We start from the raw sequence: 22845 nt of genomic DNA, 5'->3' as shown, positions 1-22845 counted from the left end.
CAATTCCCAGCAACCACATGGTGGCTCACAACCATCTGTAATGGGATCTGATGCCCTCTTCTGGTGCATCTGAGGACAGCTACAGTGCACTCACATACATAAAATAAATAATTAAAAAAAAAAGACAAGGTCTCACAGTGTATCCCTTGGCTGTCCTGGAATTTACTATGTAGATCAGGCTAGCATTGAACTCACAGAGATCTGCCTACATCTATCTCCTGAATTCTGGGATTAAAGGCATGTGCCTTAAATGTATCATTCTCGATTGTCCTGTACAATTATATTCATTTATTATATACAATGCAATTGGAAAATATTAAGTGAAGCTATCTATGGTATGGTAAGGAGTATGGTAAGGACATTTAAAATCTACTCTCAAAGATGGGCATAGTTACCCATGACTGTAACCGCGGTGCTCAGGAAACGAAAGCAGGAGGATCCCCTGTTTGAGAAGTCTGTGCTGTAGACTCACATTCTGTCTCCAAACAGAAAACAAAAACTATGCTCTCAGCAGTTTCCAGGTATACAGAGCATTGTTGTTTTATCACTAGGTTACATATTAGAACTCTTGCATATATCCCTCCTAGCTGACCCCTTTGTATGGCATGACTAGCATCCATCTGCTTATTTCTGCCCCTTGGTCCTTAGCAACCGCCATTCCCTTCTCTCTGCTGCTGTGAGTTCATTTCTAGTTTGTGGTTAGAATCTATTGGAAGACAGATTGTCCAATACTTGTTATCGTTTAGCACAACAGCCTTTATGTTCGTCCATATTGTGGCAAATGACGGATTTTCCTTTTCTTTTTGTTGTTTCAGAATTTCTTATTTTTTTAAAGCAGCCTCTCACTCTGTAGCCCAGGCTGGCCTTGGACTTGCAATGGTCCTTTCATTCCAGGTTCTTGACTGCTGAGACTACAGGACCCTGCAGATTTTCCTGGTTTTAAAAATCACAGTCAAATGCCATTGCGCATGTGTACGCCTTCGCTTTATCCACTCACCTACTGATTGGCAGCTGAACTGATCGTGCATCTTGGTTATTGTAAATAATGTCACACAGATATGAATTTCAATTCTTGCTGAGACAGACATAGTAGTGGGACTGCAGGATCCTAAGATAGTTCAGGCGGTGTGTTTTTCTTTGTTCGTTTCTTTTGTTTTTCTGAAAGCTCCCATCCTGACCACTTTGACCTACTTACGCTTCTGTGGACCCTGCCCAAAAGGAGAATGTCAGGGCAGGGAGGTAAGAAGGGGAAGTGGTTGGGGAGGGGGAACACACTCATAGAAGAAGGGGGAGGAGGGATGGGATAGGGGGTTTATGGACAGGAAACCGGGAAAGAGGATAACAGTTGAAATGTAAATAAAAATATCCAATAAAAAGGAAGAAAGAGGCTTCTCTGGCCAAGGTTGAAAGCAGCCCAGATCTATGGGTAGAAATAGAAATGTTTAGAAAACCGTTGACAGTATCACCAGGTAGCAAAACTACAGTAGCCACACATACACACACATGGCCTATGATACCACGCTACTATGATGAAGTTTAGAGTGGTAGCCATATCCCCCCCCCCCCCCCCCGCCGTGGTTGTCCTCATAGTCTGTATTTCTTTGTGAATCATCTCTTGTCCACATACCATTCACTGACTTTATTTTTGTGTCTCTTTGCTCTCTAATCATTGAGCACCACCATGATGGTTATTTGTATTAACCCACGAACACCTCAGACCTGCCTCATTTATTCCCCTTTACGTTGTGTTTTTAGAGGTTGCATTTACTGCTTTGGAGATGGAGTGTAACTCAGTGTGTTTGACTGCTACATGGTGGGCCTTGGGTCTGTCTCATGGGGAGAGGGAGAGGGAGGAGAGAGAAGAAGAGCAGTGAAGGTGGGGTTAATAGTGAGCTAGACAGACACAGAGAGACAGACATAGAGACTTACAGACAGACAGAGGAAGGGAGGGAAGGAAGGAGGGAGGGAGAAGAGAGAGAGGCTGAAGAAGACATTAAGTGCATCATGTTTACCTGTTTACCTGTCATCTTGGGTTTGTTAGAATGTCAGCATCTGGATAATTGCCACCTCTCCAGGACTTTGTAGTCTGGTGTTGTATGGGGAGCAGTTTACCTGTTCATTCTGGAGAGAGTTTCTGGACATCTCTCAAGCCTTTTCTGCAGCCTTTCTGAGTTTGTGAGGGACAACACTTTTGCAGCATTCTACCACGCCCCCCCCCCCCCCCCGCCCCAGGTCTGCCTGTGATGCTGCGGCTGTGAGGATACTGCACTGATCCACGGTCCTGGACTGCCACCTAGTGTTCCTGGGCATTCTGCTACCTGTATTTTGTTCCATGCCGAGGACATTTTTTTCATCCATGCTAAGATTCAGTCAGGGGAGAAACTAGTCCCTTGGGCAGCCCTCCTTAAGGATAAAGATTAAAATCTAGATTATATTGTGTCATCTCCCAAATGGGGATTGGCCTTCTCCCAATTGTACTGTATTGTTCCCTTGGGGTGGGGAAGGTACTGGAAGGCAGGTCTCCTACTAATCTTAATTATAGTTGTTTTACGTTCGCTTGGGGTGCGGGAACCTAACTGGTTTCTATACATTTCAGAATAATTGTTCCTTCTATTGCTCTTAATTTGGCAACTCCCTAGGATCCTCCCCCTTTTTTCTTCTTCCATTTTTGCTCTTTTGGTTTTTGAGACAAGGTCTAATGTAGCTCAGACTGCCCTCATACACAATATGTAGCCAAGGATAGCCTTGAATTCAATGATCTTTCTGCCTTTACCTCCCAAGTGCTAGGGTTACAGGCATGCACCACCACACCCTGTTTCCATTCCATATTCCTAATGATATAACCTAGCTTCTTCCATTCTGTTTAGTAGAGAAAATAGAGCACAAGAACCGATGCTGCTGGAAAGTGGGGCTCTTGATTCAGGAGTGTGGTAGTCTAGCTACCACTTACAGGAGTGCCCATTAGGAAGTGTTGTTCTGAGCCATCGGATTAAATTCTCAGAATCATTCTTTAAGATAAAGCCGATTTTTTAACAAATATCAGATTGGGTCCTCATGCGGCTGCATGCATGCGGAGAGAACACTGTGGAAGCTGGCTGTCTCCTTCTACCATGTGGATCCTGGGAATCAGATCAGGGCATCAGACACGACAGCAAGCAGGCATCTTTACCCATGGAGCATTCTCACTGGTCCCAAATTCTGATAAGAAAAGAAATTAAAGCTCTGTCAATGACTCCTCGTGGTGACACAGTTTCTAAGAAACAGATTTTCTGGCCGTAGAGTCTGGCTTGCTTCTTTTATACTACTCTAGTCTAAGTCTTTTGACACCAGGATCACAGTTTATTCACATTGTCTCTGATGGACATGTCCCCAGGGTACTGGTGTTCTATCCAGACAGTGGCTTTTCTTGATGGAAGCACTGAACCCCAATGTGATTGGATATAAGGAGGTGATTAGGTTGAGATGAGGATTTGTTTTTTCATCCGGTGTCCCCTCTCTATCATGTAAGGACACAGCTGACTGCAAGCCAGGAACAGGCCCTCACCAGAACTTGATCATGCCGATGTTCTGGCATCCAGAATGGGGACAGATACACTTATTATAATTTATTTTGCTCAACCCACCCAATCTATGCTATACTGTTGTGGTGATTCAAGCTAAAACATTCTGATTATTGAATAATATTGCAGTGGGATTTTTACCTGGGTAATTAAGGTACCAAACCACTTAGCTCAAAGGCTACGATATGGGGTGGGTGGACCTGCCTTTCGCAGGTGTGCCTTTCCCTACCTAGAAACAGAAGAGGTCACATACAGTGTCAAGGCTCCAGAAGGAAGCATCGCGTTTTCTCCAAGGATAAAGTGGAGCGGCTGTGGAGTTTAGCTCAACCCCCTAGCTGGCAGCCAGCAAGAGCTATTACCTTAAGAAACTGGAGCTGAATCAAAAACAACGAGTTTATGAAATTCGTAGGCAAATGGTTGGAACTGGAAAATATCATCCTGAGTGAGCTAACCCAATCACAGAAAGACATACATGGTATGCACTCATTGATAAGTGGCTATTAGCCCAAATGCTTGAATTACCCTAGATCCCTAGAACAAATGAAACTCAAGACGGATGATCAAAATGTGAATGCTTCACTCCTTCTTTAAATGAGGAAAAAGAATACCCTTGGCAGGGAAGGGAGAGGCAAAGATTAAAACAGAGACTGAAGGAACACCCATTCAGAGCCTGCCCCACATGTGGCCCATACATATACAGCCACCCAATTAGACAAGATGGATGAAGCAAAGAAGTGCAGACCGACAGGAGCCGGATGTAGATCGCTCCTGAGAGACACAGCCAGAATACAGCAAATATAGAGGCGAATGCCAGCAGCAAACCACTGAACTGAGAATAGGTCCCCTATTGAAGGAATCAGAGAAAGAACTGGAAGAGCTTGAAGGGGCTCGAGACCCCAAAAGTACAACAATGCCAAGCAACCAGAGCTTCCAGGGACTAAGCCACTACCTAAAGACTATACATGGACTGACCCTGGACTCTGACCCCATAGGTAGCAATGAATATCCTAGTAAGAGCACCAGTGGAAGGGGAAGCCCTGGGTCCTGCTAAGACTGAACCCACAGTGAACTAGTCTATGGGGGGAGGGCGGCAATGGGGGGAGGGTTGGGAGGGGAACACCCATAAGGAAGGGGAGGGGGGAGCGGGATGTTTGCCCGGAAACCGGGAAAGGGAATAACACTCGAAATGTATATAAGAAATACTCAAGTTAATTAAAAAAAAAAAAAAAAAAAAAAAAAAAAAAAAAAAAGAAACTGGAGCTGAAGGTGGGATGTGCTTCTGAGAGACACCAAGCCATCTAGAGCTTTTCTGGTGGTGACACACCCCTAACGAGCTATCTTACACCTGGTCTTTGACTTGTTTAAATCCATGAATATGTGGTCACTGTTACACAACAGTATAAAAGGAATGCAACTAGCGACTAGCTGTTTCATAGTCCCCCTGCAGCTCAGGCCCAACTCATATATCCTCAGCACCTGGTTATAAGGAGCACCTCATGAGCGCACAGGTACATATTGGCACAATGGTGTTCTCTTCTAGGCAAAGGAATGGCTTTTTGATACTTGGCAAATAAGTCATAAAAGCCCACAGCAGTGAAAACAATTGACCCCCAGGCATAGAACGCCTACTCTTCTGTCCTTTTCAGTAGCAGAAAGAACACTTACTCACCATTCCCTTTTCAATAGTGTTAGTTTCCCAGAATGTTTGACCCAGATTGAAAGACTCTTGATTTACTTGTGTACGTGTGTGTGTGTGTGTGTGTCTGTTCGTGTGTGTACGTGTGTGTATGTGTGTCTGTGTGTCTGTGTGTATGTGTATGTGTATGTGTGTGTCTATGTGTGTATGTGTGTGTATCTGTGTGTATGTGTGTTTGTATGTGTGCGTGTGTGTGCATGTGTGTGTATGTGTATGTGTGTGTATGTGTGTGTATGTGTGTGTATGTGTGTGTGTCTGTGTGTGTATGTGTGTGTGTCTGTGTGTGTATGTGTGTGTATGTGTGTATGTGTGTATGTGTGTGTATGTGTATGTGTGTGTATGTGTGCATGTATGTGTGTGTATGTGTGTGTATGTGTGCATGTATGTGTGTGTATGTGTGTGTATGTGTGTGTATGTGTGCATGTATGTGTGTGTCTGTGTGTGTGTGTGTGTATGTATTAATACCCAAATTCTATCCTATTAATGTGTTGCCAGTGCATCTAGATGATTTGCTACTTCCTGCTTAATCAGCATAACCATCCTTGATCCAAGAGAGCAGCTGCATGCTTGCCGAGGAGAGACATTATGACTGAGCCTAAGTGTTTACATGCCACTGAGGTTGGAAGGAAATGCTTTGCTGGCCTCTAAAAGCTAAAGTACATTTTTGTGACCTTTAATGAGCTCACACGCACAACACACACACACACACACACACACACACACACACACACACACACAAACACATCTTTAGGAACTTCCCTGTAGGAACATCATCCTATTGGTATTGTGGTTTTGACCTTCTTGTGTGTATGACTATGTGTACATTTATGCATGTATGTGTGTATAGGTTCAAAGCTGATATCATCTGTCTTAATAATTTCTCACTGTATTTCCTGAGGCAGGCTCTCTTGCTGACTCTGAAGCTCACCAATTCCAGCTAGGCCAGGTAGCCAACTTGTCCTTTCTCTGCCTCCTGGGTACTTGTCATGCCTGCCCATTTTTTTCAGTGGGTTCTGGGGATCCCAAGCGTGGTCCTTGTGCTTGTGTAGCACATAAAAATGTAGGTCCATTTCATAGGGTGCAAAACCTAGACATCACTCAAAAGTATCTGCATACAAGCCAGTACCTTAATTTTTTATGGTTAAAATTTACATTTTGTTTCCCTATTATAAGCAGATTGTAAATTTTCTGAGCCTACTTAACCAACCTTTAAATGCAAGATATTGTCCCTTTAGTAAGAGCTAAGACAATTTGGGCCTCAGACAATATATATCATTTATCTCCTATCAGCTGCTCCTACAACGTGACTCTGGGACCAGAGAGATGGCTCAATGGGTAGGGAAGTTAGTATGCTTGTCATGAAGGCTGATGCAACCTGAGTTTGACTCATAGAGCCCACACGATGGAAGGAGAAAACTGACTCATTCACATTGACTCTCGGCCTTCATTGTGGGCCATTCCCCTTCCCCTAAATACATGTTTGCATCCAGATGGAGATCAGAGGGCATTTGGCTCCCTCTTTCCACTAGGGAGGTCCCAGGCTGGATGGCAAATGTCTTTCCCTCTAAGCCATCTCAACAGCCCTCAGCTATTTTTTTAAAAGAAAGTACAAATGGCTTTTACTTCCCAAACATGGAAATAAAGATTAAACTCAACTCTGTGCAGGCTTTGGGACGCTAAATGTCATCAGTGGTCACGCCCAGCTGTGGACTCTCCACGCTTAAGGACTGAATTTCCTGGGAAGACACGCCTAATGATACAACTGTGGCTGGCATTGCTCTGCAAGTGACCAGCTGCTTCTGACTGGGTCTGAGCCTGCTCCATGGGAATGAATGCATGGCTGGCCTCATCGAACTGATCAAAGTCCTATGGCTAGGGAGGTCATAGGCCCTATGAGGAAATCCACGACTGATGCTTTGTTAAACGGATATTGTATGAAATTGCAAGCGTCAGTCTTGGTGAGAGAAGTTTTTTTGGCAGTCATGATGGCTGAGTAGGGCCTGACATTAAAAAGAAAGGGAAAAGACAGACATGGTGAAGAAGGGAGTGAGGAAGAGTAGAAAGGGATGACTGAGGCTTAGACGCATGGCCACAGTGCACTGTACACAAACAGCATATGGTCCGAAGAAACAAAAGTAAATTATATCTCTTAGACATACAGCAGAGGAAAGTCTGTGCTAGCCTCACAAAAGGCATAACTGAAATACTTTATGCCAAATGAACTGTGCCTCAGAAATGAAAACTCAGGAGCTGGAGGGATGGCTCTGCATCTAAGGACACTGACGGCTGTGGCCGTGGATTCCACACTCTCTTGTCTTCCACAAGCACTGCACGCATATGTGGTACACAGACACTGGCAAAACACCCACACACACAATACAAAAGAAATAAAGCTGTAAAAATGTGTAAAGCTCCACACAGTTGTAAAAGGAAAAGCAAAGCAAACCCTTTGTCAAACAAAATCTGAACTTTCTTGTCACGCAACTACACTAATTCAACCAACAGATCAGCCGAGGTTCTAAAATGGCAGGCATTTTACTTGTACCTTTACAAATCGGGGCCCAGAGCACCAAGCAAACTAATGTTGAACCGTGGAAATTCAGCTGTCCAAATTATAAAGCTCAACAATGGGAGCGCTCTTCTGAAACACGTCAGAATCCCTATAGCCCCTTTCAGTTACCATCACCATGTATTTGTAGGCAACTGACACCTAAGGATCAGAGAAGCGGGAATATCGCCCACCCTGCAGCTCAGAATTCTCCAATGTGTGACACTGACTAGGCATTGTTTTTACTTCCTCAGCTTTCGCTAAGTCTTTGGAGCTCATGGCTTCAATAATATGATAGCTAAAAAGGAGGGGCACAGTTATCCCCACTCCTGCCAGCGTGGTTACAATTATTTTCAGTTATTTTGGGTTATTTTTAAATACAGTCTTGGGGGCTGGAGCAGTGTTTCAGCAATGAAGAGCTGGCTGCTTTTGCAGACAGCACGGGTTCACTCTCTGATCCACACAGTTGCTCATAACCTTCTGTAGAGCCCAGTGTATCTGATGCCCTCTTCTGGCCTCTGAAGGCACTGCATGCACATGGTACACGGAAACAACATGTAGGCCAACACTCACATATGTACAAGATAAATTTAAAGCAAATAAATCTATAAATAGACTTTTCATGGGTCGTATGGAGTTGTCATTTTGCAGTACAAAATAGACACAAAGCTTGCATGGATTTTATTCTTAGTCAATCATGTAAAAGAGGGCTCTGGGACAAATACGTGTGATGAGAATTGCTGGTGTAACACAATAGAAGGAGGGTATTTATAGCCAAAACTTTGAATAGATATAGCCTTCTTATGTATTTTGAGTGACTTTGTTTTCATATGTAACAATATCTCCCAGGAACAATCAAGTATACAGTACATTTGAGTATAAATGTTACTTTTGGGGAAATTTTGAACACTATACATTATATTCTCAAATGTAATTTGTAATAAATTGGAGTCGCAAATGTTCTCCTAACTCTATTACTGAGCTCTCACTTTAGCCCCCCCCACCAAACCAGCAGTTTTAGATTTATGAAGGATTAAAAAAATCATCTCCCTAACACCGTAGATCTGGAGTAACACAAAGGTGGCGGGATCGTAGAATACACTGTGGAACTGTACCAGAAATAAACATGATGCTGTAAAGTTTACTTCCCTTTGGTTGAGCTCTTAAAAATGTCGGTCACCAAGTTACATTCTTCTGCTTTTAGGCTCATTTACTTTTCCTTCTTCTTCGGTCTTTGATTAAATTTTCTAACTCTTATACAGTAAGCCATGTCCTTTGTGCTCTTCAAAAATAAATGGTTCAGTTTTCACCCCAATCTCTTCTGGTTTGGCACTAGCAAGGATGTGGAGGACATAGATATTTCTTTACCTTGGCTATTTGTCCAGAAACTCATGGTTTTTCCTACTTGGACTTTTGTTGTTTTGGTGACCGAGATGACCCTGTATCTAACACAGTGCACTGATGGGGAGAATGCTCGTTTCTCCTCAGCAATTACCATGAAGAATGATTTGGTGTCACCTAGAAAGGACTATCACTTGCTACTTAATAGTCATATAAATTCTCCATGATTGTATCCTAAATGAGTCTTAATAGGCCTTGATCCTACACCACACAGGACACCATTCTGTCATGCTAATGACATGGTTCTAACTGAGGAAGATGTAGAAAGTAATCTGATGTACTGGCAAGATATGTGCAAGATAAAATGCGCGAGATCAATCCTACATAAAATGAATCCTACATTATATGAAAGTGAACATTTTAATGGTCAAGTGTTTTGACACACACACACACACACACACAGAGAGAGAGAGAGAGACAGACAGAGAGAGAGACAGAGAGACAGACAAAGACAGAGACAGAGACAGGGGAGGGAGAGGAAGGGAAGGGGGAGGGAAGGAGGAGGAGAAAGAAAAGAAGGAGAAGAGGAGGAGGAGGAGGAGGAGAAGCAGAAGCAGAAAGGTGAACTCCTTGTCTTCTGGAGCGAGGACAACCTTCTTCACCTGCCCCCTGCAGTCAGAACTTCAGGTTTTCTGAGCACTACAGTCCAGGCTTGTTCTAGTCAGACTCTATTTCTCTTGATACTGGCCTAAGAGGTAACAAGTCAGCTTCCATGATTCTCAAACCCTCAGACTTAGGATGAGTCACGCTCCCTGGATTCTATGATCTCCATTTTTTTTTTCAGAGCTGGGGACCGAACCCAGGGCCTTGTGCTTACTAGGCAAGTGCTCTACCACTGAGCTAAATCCCCAACCCCTATGATCTCCATTTTACAGATAGCCTGTTCTGAGACTTTTCAATATCCATGAATAAGTGAGTCAATGCCATTTAATCAGCGGTTCTCAACCTTCCCCATACTGCAGCCCTGTAGTACAATTCCTCGTGCTGTGGTGACCCCCAAACCATAACATTATTTTCATTGCTTCTTCATAACTATAATTTTGATATGGTTATGAATCTTAATGAAAATATTTTGGAGATAGAGAGGTTTGCCAAAGGGGCCTTGGCCCACTGGTTGCCCTTAATCTCGATTCACACATCACTCTTTATACCATTTTTGTTGTATTTCTGAAGAAAATGACTATAACATGTGGAGAAGCTGCTTTTGCCTTCCTCTGTCATCAGACAGGTCTCATTGCTTAAATCTTGTGCTGCTAGTCTCTTTGCCTTTTCACATCAGACCCTGCCGTGTCCTTAGGACCAACCTCACACCTCCTCGTGCATGTACACATAACAACAGAGGGAGGTAACTGACGTATAGGCACACAGAGAATGTCTTTTATTCACTAAGATTAATGCTGGCAGTCACTGCCAAATCTTCAATATGTCAGAGGCAGAAGCAAACTGTGAACTGTACAGATGGTACCATGTCCCAGAGTGCTTAGTCAGCTTCTAAGTAGAAGGTTGCATATTTTGGCCTACTTCTGTCAAAGGAAAGGTGGCTCTTTACTGTTGTTGTAAAAATATAAAAAATAAAAATGCTGTCCTTTATCCCTGCTAGGTCTACACTGCAGTGTCCCAAGATATCTGCTAGATATATTAATTCTCAGTCAGCAAAGCCTCTCACCCGCTTTGCTCCATCCCATATCACACTGCTGAAAGCCTCTCTCTGAGCCTGGCAGCAATCTCTCTACCCATCTAGTTCCCAAGGCAGGTTTCCATGCCAGAAACACACATCCCAATTCCGCGGCAGCCCAGACCAGCTGCCCCACACTCCATTACACTTAAATCTGCACATGAAAGAACACACAACACAATAACCTTTGACCCAATTGATAAGATATAATTGCCCACCTAAACATACAAAGCCCAGTATACATCCATCCCTTAAGAACATTGATAACAACCTGTAAATACACAGAGTGGAATATTAACGTCAGCTTCCATTTTCTCTCTGCCACGGTACCCTTTCTGTCTCTCCTGTCTCTCCTTTTTCCGTTCCAGTCTCCTCCTCTTCCTTCAAACTTTTCTCCCGCCCATCCTTCCTTCTCATCCAATGACAGGCCTCCTTCTATCCTGTACCTGCTTCACCTGTGACATCATCCCACATTTCACCCTTTTTGTCTAATTAAAAAATCTTTTCTCTCAAATATAAGCTGGGCGCAATTATTATCATTTTGTAATTAAAAGCATAAAATATATCTTATACCCAGTCCAACATTTTATCAATTAAACAGAACATTTAGTTATCCATTCAAGCTTAAGAAAGGCTTAAAATCTATGTTATATCCTGGCTGGCTTGTATACTATCTGATAACTATCCAATGAAATATGTATTTTCAAAGTTAAAAAGCCTGATAGGCTATGAGACAATAATCAGTCTTCAACCCTGTCAGAAATCTTAAAATGACCAAATATCTATACACATAGGAAGCCTAACAGGGCCAATGAAACTTTACACTTGAATTGACATTAATTCTTTTTTTTTTCTTTTTTTTCCGGAGCTGGGGACCGAACCCAGGGCCTTGCGCTCGCTAGGCAAGCGCTCTACCACTGAGCTAAATCCCCAACCCCATTTTTTTCTTTTCTTTTTTCTTTTTTTCAGAGCTGGGGACCGAACCCAGGGCCTTGTGCTTGCTAGGCAAGTGCTCTACCACTGAGCTAAATCCCCAACCCCGACATTAATTCTTGATATAAGAGTCCAAAAATTGCTAAAGGAAGACCCCAGACCCAGATAGTATGTAAAAACAAAGAGTGTTTATTCTTCAGCCACATCCAGCATGCAGGGGTCAACCATTCTCCAAAATGGCAACCCCAGACAAAAGGGCTCAGGCCTTCTTATAGAGAATTGGGAAACTCTCTACAAGGATTAGGTAATCCAAAATTTCATTGTATGGGTGCTGGGGGGGGGGTCACACATGGTCAGTGGTCTGCATTCCTATGTCATGAACAATGAACCATAGGATGCGATAGGGCTGCCCAGCACAGATGGCCCATTCTGGGATACGATATTTCCCCATTTTTGTGGTTATCCCCAGGCTGTTCATTGGGAGGGGGTTTTATGATCTTGTTCTGGATTTTATAGTCTGTTCCCAGAGCTGGTGTCTTATAGCCTAGCTCCTGGGACTTATGGTTTGTTCCTGGAGCTGGTGTCTTGGGCCCTTTTTTCAAAATCAGGCCTGGTCCTTCAATGGAGACAAACAGGGTCCTTAGACGGAGACAAATGGGGTTGTGCTGTCCTTTCAATATGAATTTCTTTTTTGTTTTTTTTAAAGATTTATTTTACATATATGAATACACTGTCACTGTCTTCAGACACTCCAGAAGAGGGCATCAGATCCTATTACAGATGGTTGTGAGCCACCATGTGGTTGCTGGGAATTGAACTCAGGACCTCTGGAAGAGCAGCCAGTGCTCTTAACCTCTGAGCCATCTCTCCAGCCCATGAATTTCTTTTTTGCCAACATTTATATTTTTAGTGTGTGTGTGTGTGTGTGTGTGTGTGTGTGTGTGTGTGTGTGTTGTGTGTGACATGCATGTGGGTACTCATGAAGGCCAGAAGAAGGGAGGGAAATCCCATGGAATTGGACTTTCAGGTGGTTGTGAGCTGCCTGACATGGGTACTGGAACTGAATAGGGTCCTTGGGAAGAGGGGCAAGTGCTCTTAATCATTAAGTCATATCTTCGGCTTCGGATGAACTTTAATTCCCATCCACTGTATTAGGAGGAAACCATTGGTGGTCTTAGAAATGTAATATTAACCATCAAGCTACTGGTCGCACCACTTCCCATGAGGTCTAAACATGGAAGCACAGTGGTGAACTCCTGCTGCCAGCTGTCAAAATCTTGTCAGAATCCTGACCTGGGCAGCTCAGTGTAAACATTGACTTACCTTCTGACACTTCAGTTTCAGTTTTCCCTTTCGGGGCAGTGTTGAAAGAACCTGGAAGGTGGAAGTTTATTCCTAGTATCCAGTTTGTGTAATGGTTTATTAAATAAATGATCCACTTTGTGCCTCAGCAAACAGGGTGGGGCAGCTCTTTTTTATTCTTGTTCTGTTTTGTTTATTTGAGACAGGTTCTCACTATGTGGCCTGCTTCTTACTTATATGTAGAATGGCCTCAAACTCGAGACAATCCCCCTGTCTCATTCTCCCAAATGCTAGAATTACAAGCAGATGACATCACATCTGGCTTCCATATGTAGCAGTTGTCAATTTTACAGAGCTATAATAGGTTATTACTTCAACAAGTATTTTCACCAAGGAAATGAAAAAGACGTCAATAAAGTCATCTGTGGTACAGTATGACTGGAACTGCAGAACTTTGGAGGACTTAAACAGGAGAATTATTCACCTGAGACCAGCCTCAGTGATAAAAAACATTTCAAGTCTAGCCTGGGCAACATAGTGTGATTTTTTTTTTATCTTAAAAAAAAAAAGAGTCTGCACTGAGCTAGAAATTGCAAATGTCATCTGAACATTTTAAATGACCCAATTAATCTATCTTAATCATAGGCACAAATGTATTACTATAAATTAAGGAGTGATGAAAAAATTTTTCAAAGTGACTACAGAAAGAGCTAAGGAGGACTGTGTGAAAGTTGTGAAGCTTTGTGATTAGAGATGATGACATTTAAAGCAGCCGGATTCACACAAGACATGCAATGGCTCAGTCCACATGTTCAATAAAGAAGGTAAAAACATCCCATTAAGCCATCACCATGACCTATTGAGGGAATATCTCTGGGCAATAAGAACAGGAAATAATTGAGAAAGAAGATGGCTCTAAATATGAGAGATGACACTGGTGGCCTGCTGCAGAATACAGGTTCTCATGATGTTTACCTTATGAGACAATAACAGCACATGGGAGAGAAAGAAATGAACAAATATTCATAGGAGGGGATATGGAGGCAAAGTTTGGAGCAGAGACTGAAGGAACGGCCATTCAGAGCCTGCCCCACATGTGGTTCATAAATATACAGCCACCAAACTAGATAAAATGGATGAAGCAAAGAAGTGCATGCTGAAAGGGACCAGATATAGATCTCTCCTGAGACACACATCCAGAACATATCAAATATAGAGGTGAATGCTAGCAGCAAACCACTGAACTGGGAACGGGACCCCCATTGGAGGAATCAGAGAAAGGACTGGAAGAGCTTGAAGGGGCTCGAGACCCCATATGTACAACAATGCCAACCAACCAGAGCATCCAGGGACTAAACCACTACCCAAAGACTCTACATGGACTGACCCAGGGCTTCAACTGCATATGTAGCAGAGAATAGCCTTGTTGGGGCACCAGTGGAAGGGGAAGCCCTGGGTCCTGCCAAAGTTGGACCCCCAGTGCAGAGGATTGTTGCAGAGGTGGAGGTGGCAGTAAGGGGAGTAGATGGGGAGAGGAACACCCTTATAAAAGGGGAGGGGGCTTATGGACAGGAAAACAGGAAAGGGAATAACATTTGAAATATAAATCAAAAAAAAAAAAAGAACAAACCAGCAAGAAGTTGGGCTTCCACACAAAATATAAAAGGCGAAAGCCTGTCTTTTACTAGAGGGGTTTAAAAACATTTTTCTTAAAGGTATATCTTAGCTAACAAATGATGGGTTTCAGCATCTTCCTACTACATTCTGAAACACAAACTATTTGTTGCATCTTGATGGCCCAAGTCACAGCAGGATTACATATCAAACAGTGTACTATTTGTGGTAGCAAAAGCCTTCAGACAAGAATTCTTTCCGTTTCTTCTCAAGGCATTGAATTAGGTGATGTCTTTTAAATCTGAAAATAAAAAATACATGTAATTTTTAAAATGGCTCCTTTTTATTTTTATGTGTATTGGTGTTTTGTTCGTATGTATGTGTTAAGGTGTCATATCCTCTGGAACTCCAGTTACAGGCTACTGTGAGCTGCCATGCAGGTGCTATGAACTGAACCATGGTCCTCTGGAAGAGCAGCCAGTGCTCTTAACCTGTGAACCATGTCTCCCACCTACATGCCATGTTCTGCGTGATGCAAAGCAAGGGGTCACCACGGTAACTGCATCCCAGGTACGCCACTAGGTGTGTGCCTGGTACACCAATATGAAGTGTGTTTGCTAAGGGACAGTGTCCACCTCAATATTACAGTGACAAAGGAGCACTGAGTGGGCCCGGAAGGAAGTGTCAAACACAGGTGACATCAACCTAAGTGTCTATGTCCCCAGCCTTCACTATAAGGTGAGGGCCAGGGATTGAGAGACTCAAGGCAAGTGCCGCCCCACCCCTCACTGCAGTGACCCCACAGCTTGGAGGCATGCAGTCCCCCTGTGCACCCACCTTGCCGCCTCCTTGATGGAGAACTCAACAAACTGTATCCTGACTTCCAGAGGTCCTTGCACTTCTTCCAGGATCTCGAAAAGCCTTCCGTATTCTGAAGAGAGTATAAGAATGCTTGAGTCTTTCTTAGAGGTGAAATAGAAGTGGATGTGGGCAGATCGGTGTATTCCCCGGGAATATGCTTTTCTGGTCAAGGATGTTAATGGGTGGGCGTGTGTTCTAAATGCCTATGCAGATACTAATGTGATTCTTATGAGCAATAACCAGGTAACATTGCAGATGAAAGATGGGGTCTGCTGAGAGGTTTTAGTCCGAGTAAAAAGTGACTGTGCTAAATTATATAGAAAACCTTGCTTGTGGCAAAGGCTTTCTCTCAGGAGGCGGTTTCAGGTTATTCTAATCATACCACTAGAGAAGCTTCAGAGAAATCTCTCCTTGCAGCAGACAGGAACTAACCGAGAGGACTACAAGAGGACAATGTGCAGAGTAACAGACTCAGCAGCTCTCAGTCTGTCTGTGATGTCTTCATCAAAGCCCTCCCCTTAAGGTTCAGGCAGGGATCTATGCAGAAGAGGAGACAGAAAGATTGTAACAGCCAAAAATGGTGGATAACTCCAAGATAAGGGTCTTCCAGACACAGCAGAACTAATACACATGTAAACTCCTGCATAAGATATTGTACATATTCAAACCAGACAACATCCTAGTCTGGAGAGGGATAAGGAGACACTAAGTTCCACCCTTAGCAAAGAAATTATTTGCAATTAGAGCCTTCTAGCAAAAGGAGAATCAGTTTTCTCCAATTGAGTGTCAGAAAGTATATCAATCACACTCCAGAGCAGGCCCCATGCCCAGGAGAATTTGGCCAACCTAAAATAGACCATATATTTTGTTAGTTTGGTTGTTGGTTGGTTTGGGTATGGTATGTGTGTGTGTGTGTGTGTGTGTGTGTGTGTGTGTGTGTGTGTGCGCGCGCGTGTGTGTGCGCGCGTGCGCACCTGTCTGTCTGTCTGTGTCTGTGTTTTGGTGTGTCTGTGAATATGAGCATGCTTGCCTTTGTTTGTGTTTTTGTTTATTATTTTTGAGAGAGATGGGGAGAGATACAGAGCATTTAGTTGGATGGGTAAGAAAGTGGGAAGGATCTGGGAGGAGAAAGAATATGATCAAAATAAAAAAATTAATAGAAAATGTAGATACGTCCCTTTGTTTAGTAGCCATTGTCCCAGTACTTACTTCGTCCAAATCTTCGAATTTCCTTCATTAGCTGACGTTTTATATCAGCATTAAATGCTGCATGGCTTACTGTGTACCCACTGGACATGCCTTCACCTGCAGTCAGGGCTGCAACATTGGGGGCACCTGCAGGGGTGTCAGTGCTAACAATTCCTCCTGTAAATGTGGCATCCCCACCTTCAGGAAGTAACCCTGCATTGATAAGATAAGTACGTCTGTCAGATGGAGCACTCTTTCTCAGAGCCCATTTTGGGGAGCCTTTAGTCGTTCTGACTACCTTCCATCATCCCCTCCTGGGCCTTTTGGCCAACAATAGAACCTGGAGAGCAAAGAGAAAACGGTGAACTGTGAAATGAGTGAGCTCTGTTGCCTGGCAAGAGCATTCCACTCTCCTTGGGGTCTAAGATGATTTCTGAGGCAGAGAGCATACCAGAGAGAAATCTCACCCATGACAAATTGACCACAGGACACAGTGTGCCTTCTGGATCCATGAAAGTTCACACAGACGAGTTGGACAGGACAATGGAGAAGCAAACATGGGCAGATCCCTGGTGTGCATGGTTTTGTCTCACCTCGATGTACTTAAGAGAATGGAAACGTCACATGGAGTGGGCACATAGGTTATTTTTACAGGTTGGAGCAATGGCTCAGCAGTTAAGTGTACATACTGCTTTTGCAAGTTCAATCCCCAGCACCCACACTGAGCAGCTCAATTGGCCTGCCTATAATCTCAATGGGAGGGAGGCAAATGCAGATCTCTGTATCAAGCCCACTGGCTAGACTAGCTGAATTAGCAAGTTCTGGGTTCAAGTGAGATACTGTGGCAACAAAGAAGGCAAAGAGTGATTATGCAACATACCAGCATTCAGAGGGCGTGAGTCCTTTGGCCCCCAGGACAAACACACACACACACACCCACAAATACACATAACTAAAATAATAAATCTTTAAAAAAATATTGCTACTTCATCCCAAATCCCAATCTGCGAATGATGTCACTCTTCTTTCTCTTCTATGTGAATTATTTTCCCTGAAGTTCCTATGTCACTGACTCATCTTCCATTGCGTCAGACACCAGCCGGGATGTGGTGACAGGTAGAAAAGTAGACAGACAAGATCTTCCCTTGCCCTAACAGAACTCAGTGCCTTGGGGACATCAGGGTGGTCCTGCACTCAGCTATCTGGAGTTCACAGTTGTTCTTGCGTTAATGAAATTAGCTTGGATGTATAAAGGAGAAACAGAGGGAACCCATAGGGCCACTGGGATGCTCGTGGGGCCTTTAAGAACGGTCCTCTGAGCAGAGCCTAGGGGAAAAAACAAAGGCAACCTGTGCAGATGCAGAGGAAGGGACTCAGGGATATGAGTCTGAGGCCACCAGGAGAGGTAGAGGTTGTGAGAAGGAAACTGTTGTAACCTAGGAGAGGGACAAGTGGTGGGATGACATGTACAGGCTCGTGTAGGCCACACACTCAACACAGAGGATGGGCTTTCAGCATGGGTGTGGCATGGGCTCCTTTTCCTGTCACTGTCTTCATCCAAGCTGCAGACATAGACATGATGGTCAGGCCTGTTGCTACCCATACCTTTCTTCTCAGCACTCAGGAGGCAGACAGAGGTTATCCCTATGAGTTCAAGACCATCTTGGTCAACATAACAAGTTCTGTTGTGTCATAGTGAGACACAATGAGACCCTGTCCCAATAAAACCACAAACAAAGCTAATCTTTGGCAATGGAGAGATGGCTTAAAATTTAAAAATGCCTGTCGCTCTTCCAGAGGACCTGAGTTCAGTTCTCCGCATCCAGGTTGGTTCCCAACTGCCGGTAACTTCAATTCCAGGTGGTGTAATCTCCTCTTCTGGCCTCCACATCCACCCCCCCACACAAAGACAAGTACATAAATAAAATAATAGGAGAAGTAGACAGCAATGGGAAAGACACAGAACAGAGGAGATATTTGGGTGCTTTGTGGTAATCGATCAGGCCCGAGTAGACTGTAATGCCACATGCAAATGGTCTGAATCAGAAAGCATTGCATGGTTAAGCAACTGAGCAAAAGAAAAGGGAGAGAAACAATGGCAAAGATTCACCATAAGGAGCAGAAATACAAAGCAGATCATGGAAACCACGGTAAATGGCCACAAATGAAGAAGCCAGCCCGTACAGAGCGTACAAAGCACGCTCAGCTAGCCCGCTGGTGGTGGCATGCACCTTTAATCCTAGCACTTGGGAGACAGTGGCAGGTGGCTCTCTGAATTTGAAGCCAGCCTGATCTACAGAGTGAGTTCCAGGACAACACTATCTTGACAGACGGAACAACAACAACAACAGCAACAACAACAACAACAACAACAACAACAGCAACAACAACAACACAAACAAATGAAAAAAATTCTCAGCAATGAAAGAATGATGCCATCTCAAATTGTTGATGCTGTCCCCGACAGTTTCAGGTATGAGGGACACAAGAGACCCTATGAAGTACAACATGAAGGAGAGGTTGGGACAGGAAAGAAGACACACAACCAGATGCTGAGCATAGGTCAGGGGAGACAGCACTTCTGCCCTCTGTCAGAGCTTATCCCATCCAAGTGCAGGAAGCTGCTTTAGACCTGCCATGCTTCATGTAGGGCACGACATCATTTTCATCATTCTACATATGCTGCCTTCCATTTGCAAACATACCAGGATCTGTCTAGCCACAGGGGACCAAATTACCTTCTCCCTTAACAACGACTGAGGCCTTAAGATGAGGTTCTCCCTCTCCTTTCTTCACTGGCTCCATCATCATAATGCGCCTCATTTTGGATAAAGGAAGACCTGTTTCTTCTCCAGCATGATCCTCTTCCTTCTGAGAGCACATAGAAAGCTCTTCGCCTCCTTCAGCCATCATCTATGTGTAGAAAACATTAACACCTTTATGTCATTAATGACAAAATCCAAACATGCAACATTGCAAAAGGAAAGAAAGAGCAAAGCATCTGGGCTGGAAAGATGGTTAAATGGTCAAGAGCATTGGCTGCTCCTCCATAGGACTTACGGTTGGTTCCCAGCATCCATCTAGTGCCTCACAACTGAGGAGCTAATTCTTTATCTGGCAACTGCCAGCAACGGGCGGGCATACACATGGTATACAAAATTATATGCAAGCAAAATATTCCCCCATATAAAAGAAATAAAGCAGAGTTTCTAAGGTAAGACTGCAGTTTGCAAGTTTCATCTAAATAACAATTGAAATGTAAATAAGAAATACCCAATTTAATAAAGATGGAGAAAAAAACTAAAAGAAAAAAGTTTCATCTGTGTGGTTCTGCACTGAGAAAAGTCAGCAAAACACATAAACCCCAAAATGTGAAAAAGCAAGGGTATGGTGACCCCTCCAAAAGCTTATGATTTGGGGCTAGAGAGATGGCTCAGTGGTAAAGAACACTGACTGTCCTTCCAGAGATCCTGAGTTCAATTCCCAGCAACTACATGGTGGCTCACAACTGTCTTAACTCCAAGATCTGACACCCTCACACAGACATACCTGCAGGCAAAAACCAGTACATATAAAACAAAACAAAAAAAGCTTTTGTCTCCTTGATAAATAAACTGAAAATATTTAAATGTTTCCTGTGCAAAAAAAATCAGAACTTCAGTGTGTTAAATAATCTCCAAATTCAAAGAGGGTCACAAGAAATGGAAGAATGAAAGAAAAAAGGATTCATAAAGTAGGTGAAAAATTTGCCAATGAGATAGATTCCTATAGAGAGGGAAGAACTAGTCACATATCTTGGAAATGCAAAGGTTAAGAAACATTTAACAATACAAAAACAAAAACAAAAACAAAAAAAGGGGGCAGGGTAAAAAAAAAAAGGAAAGAAACCATTTAACAGAAAGCATCTGGACCAGGAATTAAATACACAATTGAGGAATCATTGCACTCACACAAAATAAATCAAATAAAAACCATAGTTATCATGACATCAGCGTTCAGGGAACATTGGGACATGATCAAGAAACCAATCCTGGCTAGAGAGATGGTTCAGCTATCTAGCAAACTTCTTGCTCTTTCAGAGGACCCTTATTTGATTGCCAGCATATAGGTGGTGGTCCACAGCTATCCATAAATTCAGTGTCAGGGAATCCAACGCCCTCTCCTGACCTCTGTGAAGGCACACACCTGATGCACATCAGTACATACAGGTAAAACATCCACATAGACAGACAGACAGACAGACAGACAGACAGACAGACAGATGATAGATAGATGGACGGACAGACAGATAGATGACAGGTAGATTTTTTTTTAAAGAGACCACTTCTATGAACTTTTGGCTTAAAAAAAAAGGAACCAAGTTGGTCTAAGCACATAAACTCTATTTTGTGAAAGACAGCAGAAAATCTCCCAAATCTTGGGGAAAAGATGTGGTTATGTAAGTAGAAGAGGAATCTGGAAACCCAACTAGACAAGACCAGAAAACCACCTTCACATATCATGTCATTGAGGTTCTAATGTGGAGGGACCAGAACAAAAGAAAAATGCTGGCAGCCATATGACAAGGCACACCCATGAGAACCAGAAGACTTCTGTGAAGAAAGCTTAAAGCCAGGAGCTCAAGCACTGATAACTGTAAGGCCTTATGGGAGTTGTTTTTCTCTCCACCAGGTGGGTCTCAGGGATCGAACTCAGGTCATCAAGCTTGGACGACCTGACATATATTTCTGGCCAATATTTCAACTTTTGAAAGTTAGTAACCAGCTGGCATGCCTTGAATCCCATTACTTAGGAGGCAAAAGCAGAGTGAATCCTAGGACAGCCTAGTCTACATAGTGGGTTCAGAACACCCAAGGATATATATAGAGACCCTTTCTGAAAAAAAGAAAGAAACAAATAAAGAAGAAAGAAAATGGGGAGAGGGAAGTCAGAAAGTGACAGCTAAGTTTACTATTCTAGCACTTTTTTATCCTTAAAAGTCAAAGGAGAAATAAAGTCCTTTCATAATAAAGATGACCTAAACCTTCATCACCACTAAGCTATCACAAAAAAGATAGTTAATAGAATATTAAACACAGAGATAGGATACACAGCAGCATGAAAGCTTGATGAATAAAAATAGAAGAATAGAACTATTGCTAAGTAGGAATTTGGAAAGGGGCAAATCTTTTTACCTCAGCAAACCCACAAAGCTTTCGGCTGAACAGAGGAGAAATTTATACAGACCTCATAAATATGAACAGTCTTTATTTTTTTTTTCGGAGCTGGGGACCGAACCCAGGGCCTTGCGCTACCTAGGCAAGCGCTCTACCACTGAGCTAAATCCCCAACCCCTAAATATGAACAGTCTTAATTCTCCAACTACAATATGCACACTGGATGAAGGGATTCAAAGTAAGATTCAACTGTTTCGTGCCTCAAGGAACTTCATGGTCAACGATAAACAAAATCAGCAAACACGAAACTGTAAAATATTGCATTCCCATGCAAACAGAATCTATGAGCAAGCAAGGGCAGGTATACTCATACCTGAAAAAGAAGCTGACCGCAAGATAAAAATTATAAAAAGAGATAAAGAAGGCCACCGCATCTTATAAAAGAGAACAATCCATCCAAAAGATATAACAATTGAAAATACACACAGCAAATGTTAGCTCACCCAATTTTTTAAAAATACATGAGGGAAGTGACCTTGGTGACACCCACAGTCATGATGGAGGCCAATTTAACATTTAACAAATAATAATAATAATAAAATGTGTCTTCAAACTAACAACAAACCAATCTATGGGAACATCAAATTCCATTTCAAAACCACGCATTTCCTCCCCAATTTTACAAACAAGACAGGTATGCACGCTCTCTACCCAGCAAAATGCCAAGTCTCCCAATGCTATAGCAGAGGCAGAGAAACACAAAAGCACAAAAGCTGGAGAGGAACAAGTGCAAGATTCATTAACCACATGTGACATTTCTATATGGAGAGAGCATTTAAAATGGTGCAAAAACGATTGTAGTTACTCAGTGACAATGGCCACGTTTCTGGACCCAGGGCAAAGAGTCACAA

The 22845-nt window shown here is 43.0% G+C and overlaps 2 protein-coding genes across 2 annotated transcripts in view; both read right to left on the bottom strand.

Annotated features, from left to right (window-relative positions):
• Positions 1 to 14776: 14776 nt before the first annotated feature.
• Positions 14777 to 17146, bottom strand: LOC147998376 (cancer/testis antigen family 45 member A8-like). The gene is made up of 3 exons (XM_087601037.1): positions 16800 to 17146; positions 15567 to 15660; positions 14777 to 15030 (listed from the first exon to the last, which is right to left on the bottom strand). The coding sequence occupies exons 1-3, from the start codon at positions 16885 to 16887 to the stop codon at positions 14949 to 14951; spliced, it is 264 nt and encodes an 87-aa protein (XP_087457163.1). The 5' UTR covers positions 16888 to 17146; the 3' UTR covers positions 14777 to 14948.
• Positions 17147 to 19613: 2467 nt separating this feature from the next.
• Positions 19614 to 22845, bottom strand: part of Ints6l (integrator complex subunit 6 like) — a 62681-nt gene continuing 59449 nt past the window's right edge. Inside the window, exon 18 of the mRNA XM_087600730.1 lies at positions 19614 to 19691. The gene's annotated coding sequence lies outside the window, so the exon portion shown is untranslated. The remainder of the gene's footprint in view (positions 19692 to 22845) is intronic.

The sequence above is a fragment of the Rattus norvegicus genome, chromosome X (assembly GCF_021556685.1).
Source record: "Rattus norvegicus strain SHRSP/BbbUtx chromosome X, alternate assembly SHRSP_T2T, whole genome shotgun sequence".
NCBI classification, from domain to species: domain Eukaryota; kingdom Metazoa; phylum Chordata; class Mammalia; order Rodentia; family Muridae; genus Rattus; species Rattus norvegicus.
This window is presented reverse-complemented; position numbering and strand designations above follow the sequence as displayed.

Bases quoted from the DNA above. Each gene is read 5' to 3' on its own strand.
- LOC147998376 (XM_087601037.1), bottom strand. From the start codon at position 16,887: ATGTCCAGTGGGTACACAGTAAGCCATGCAGCATTTAATGCTGATATA. The intron at 15,661-16,799 runs GTAAGTACTGGG...TACTCTCTTCAG, and splicing joins AATTCGAAGATTTGGACGAA to AATACGGAAGGCTTTTCGAG. The intron at 15,031-15,566 runs GTGGGTGCACAG...TTTTATTTTCAG, and splicing joins TCCATCAAGGAGGCGGCAAG to ATTTAAAAGACATCACCTAA.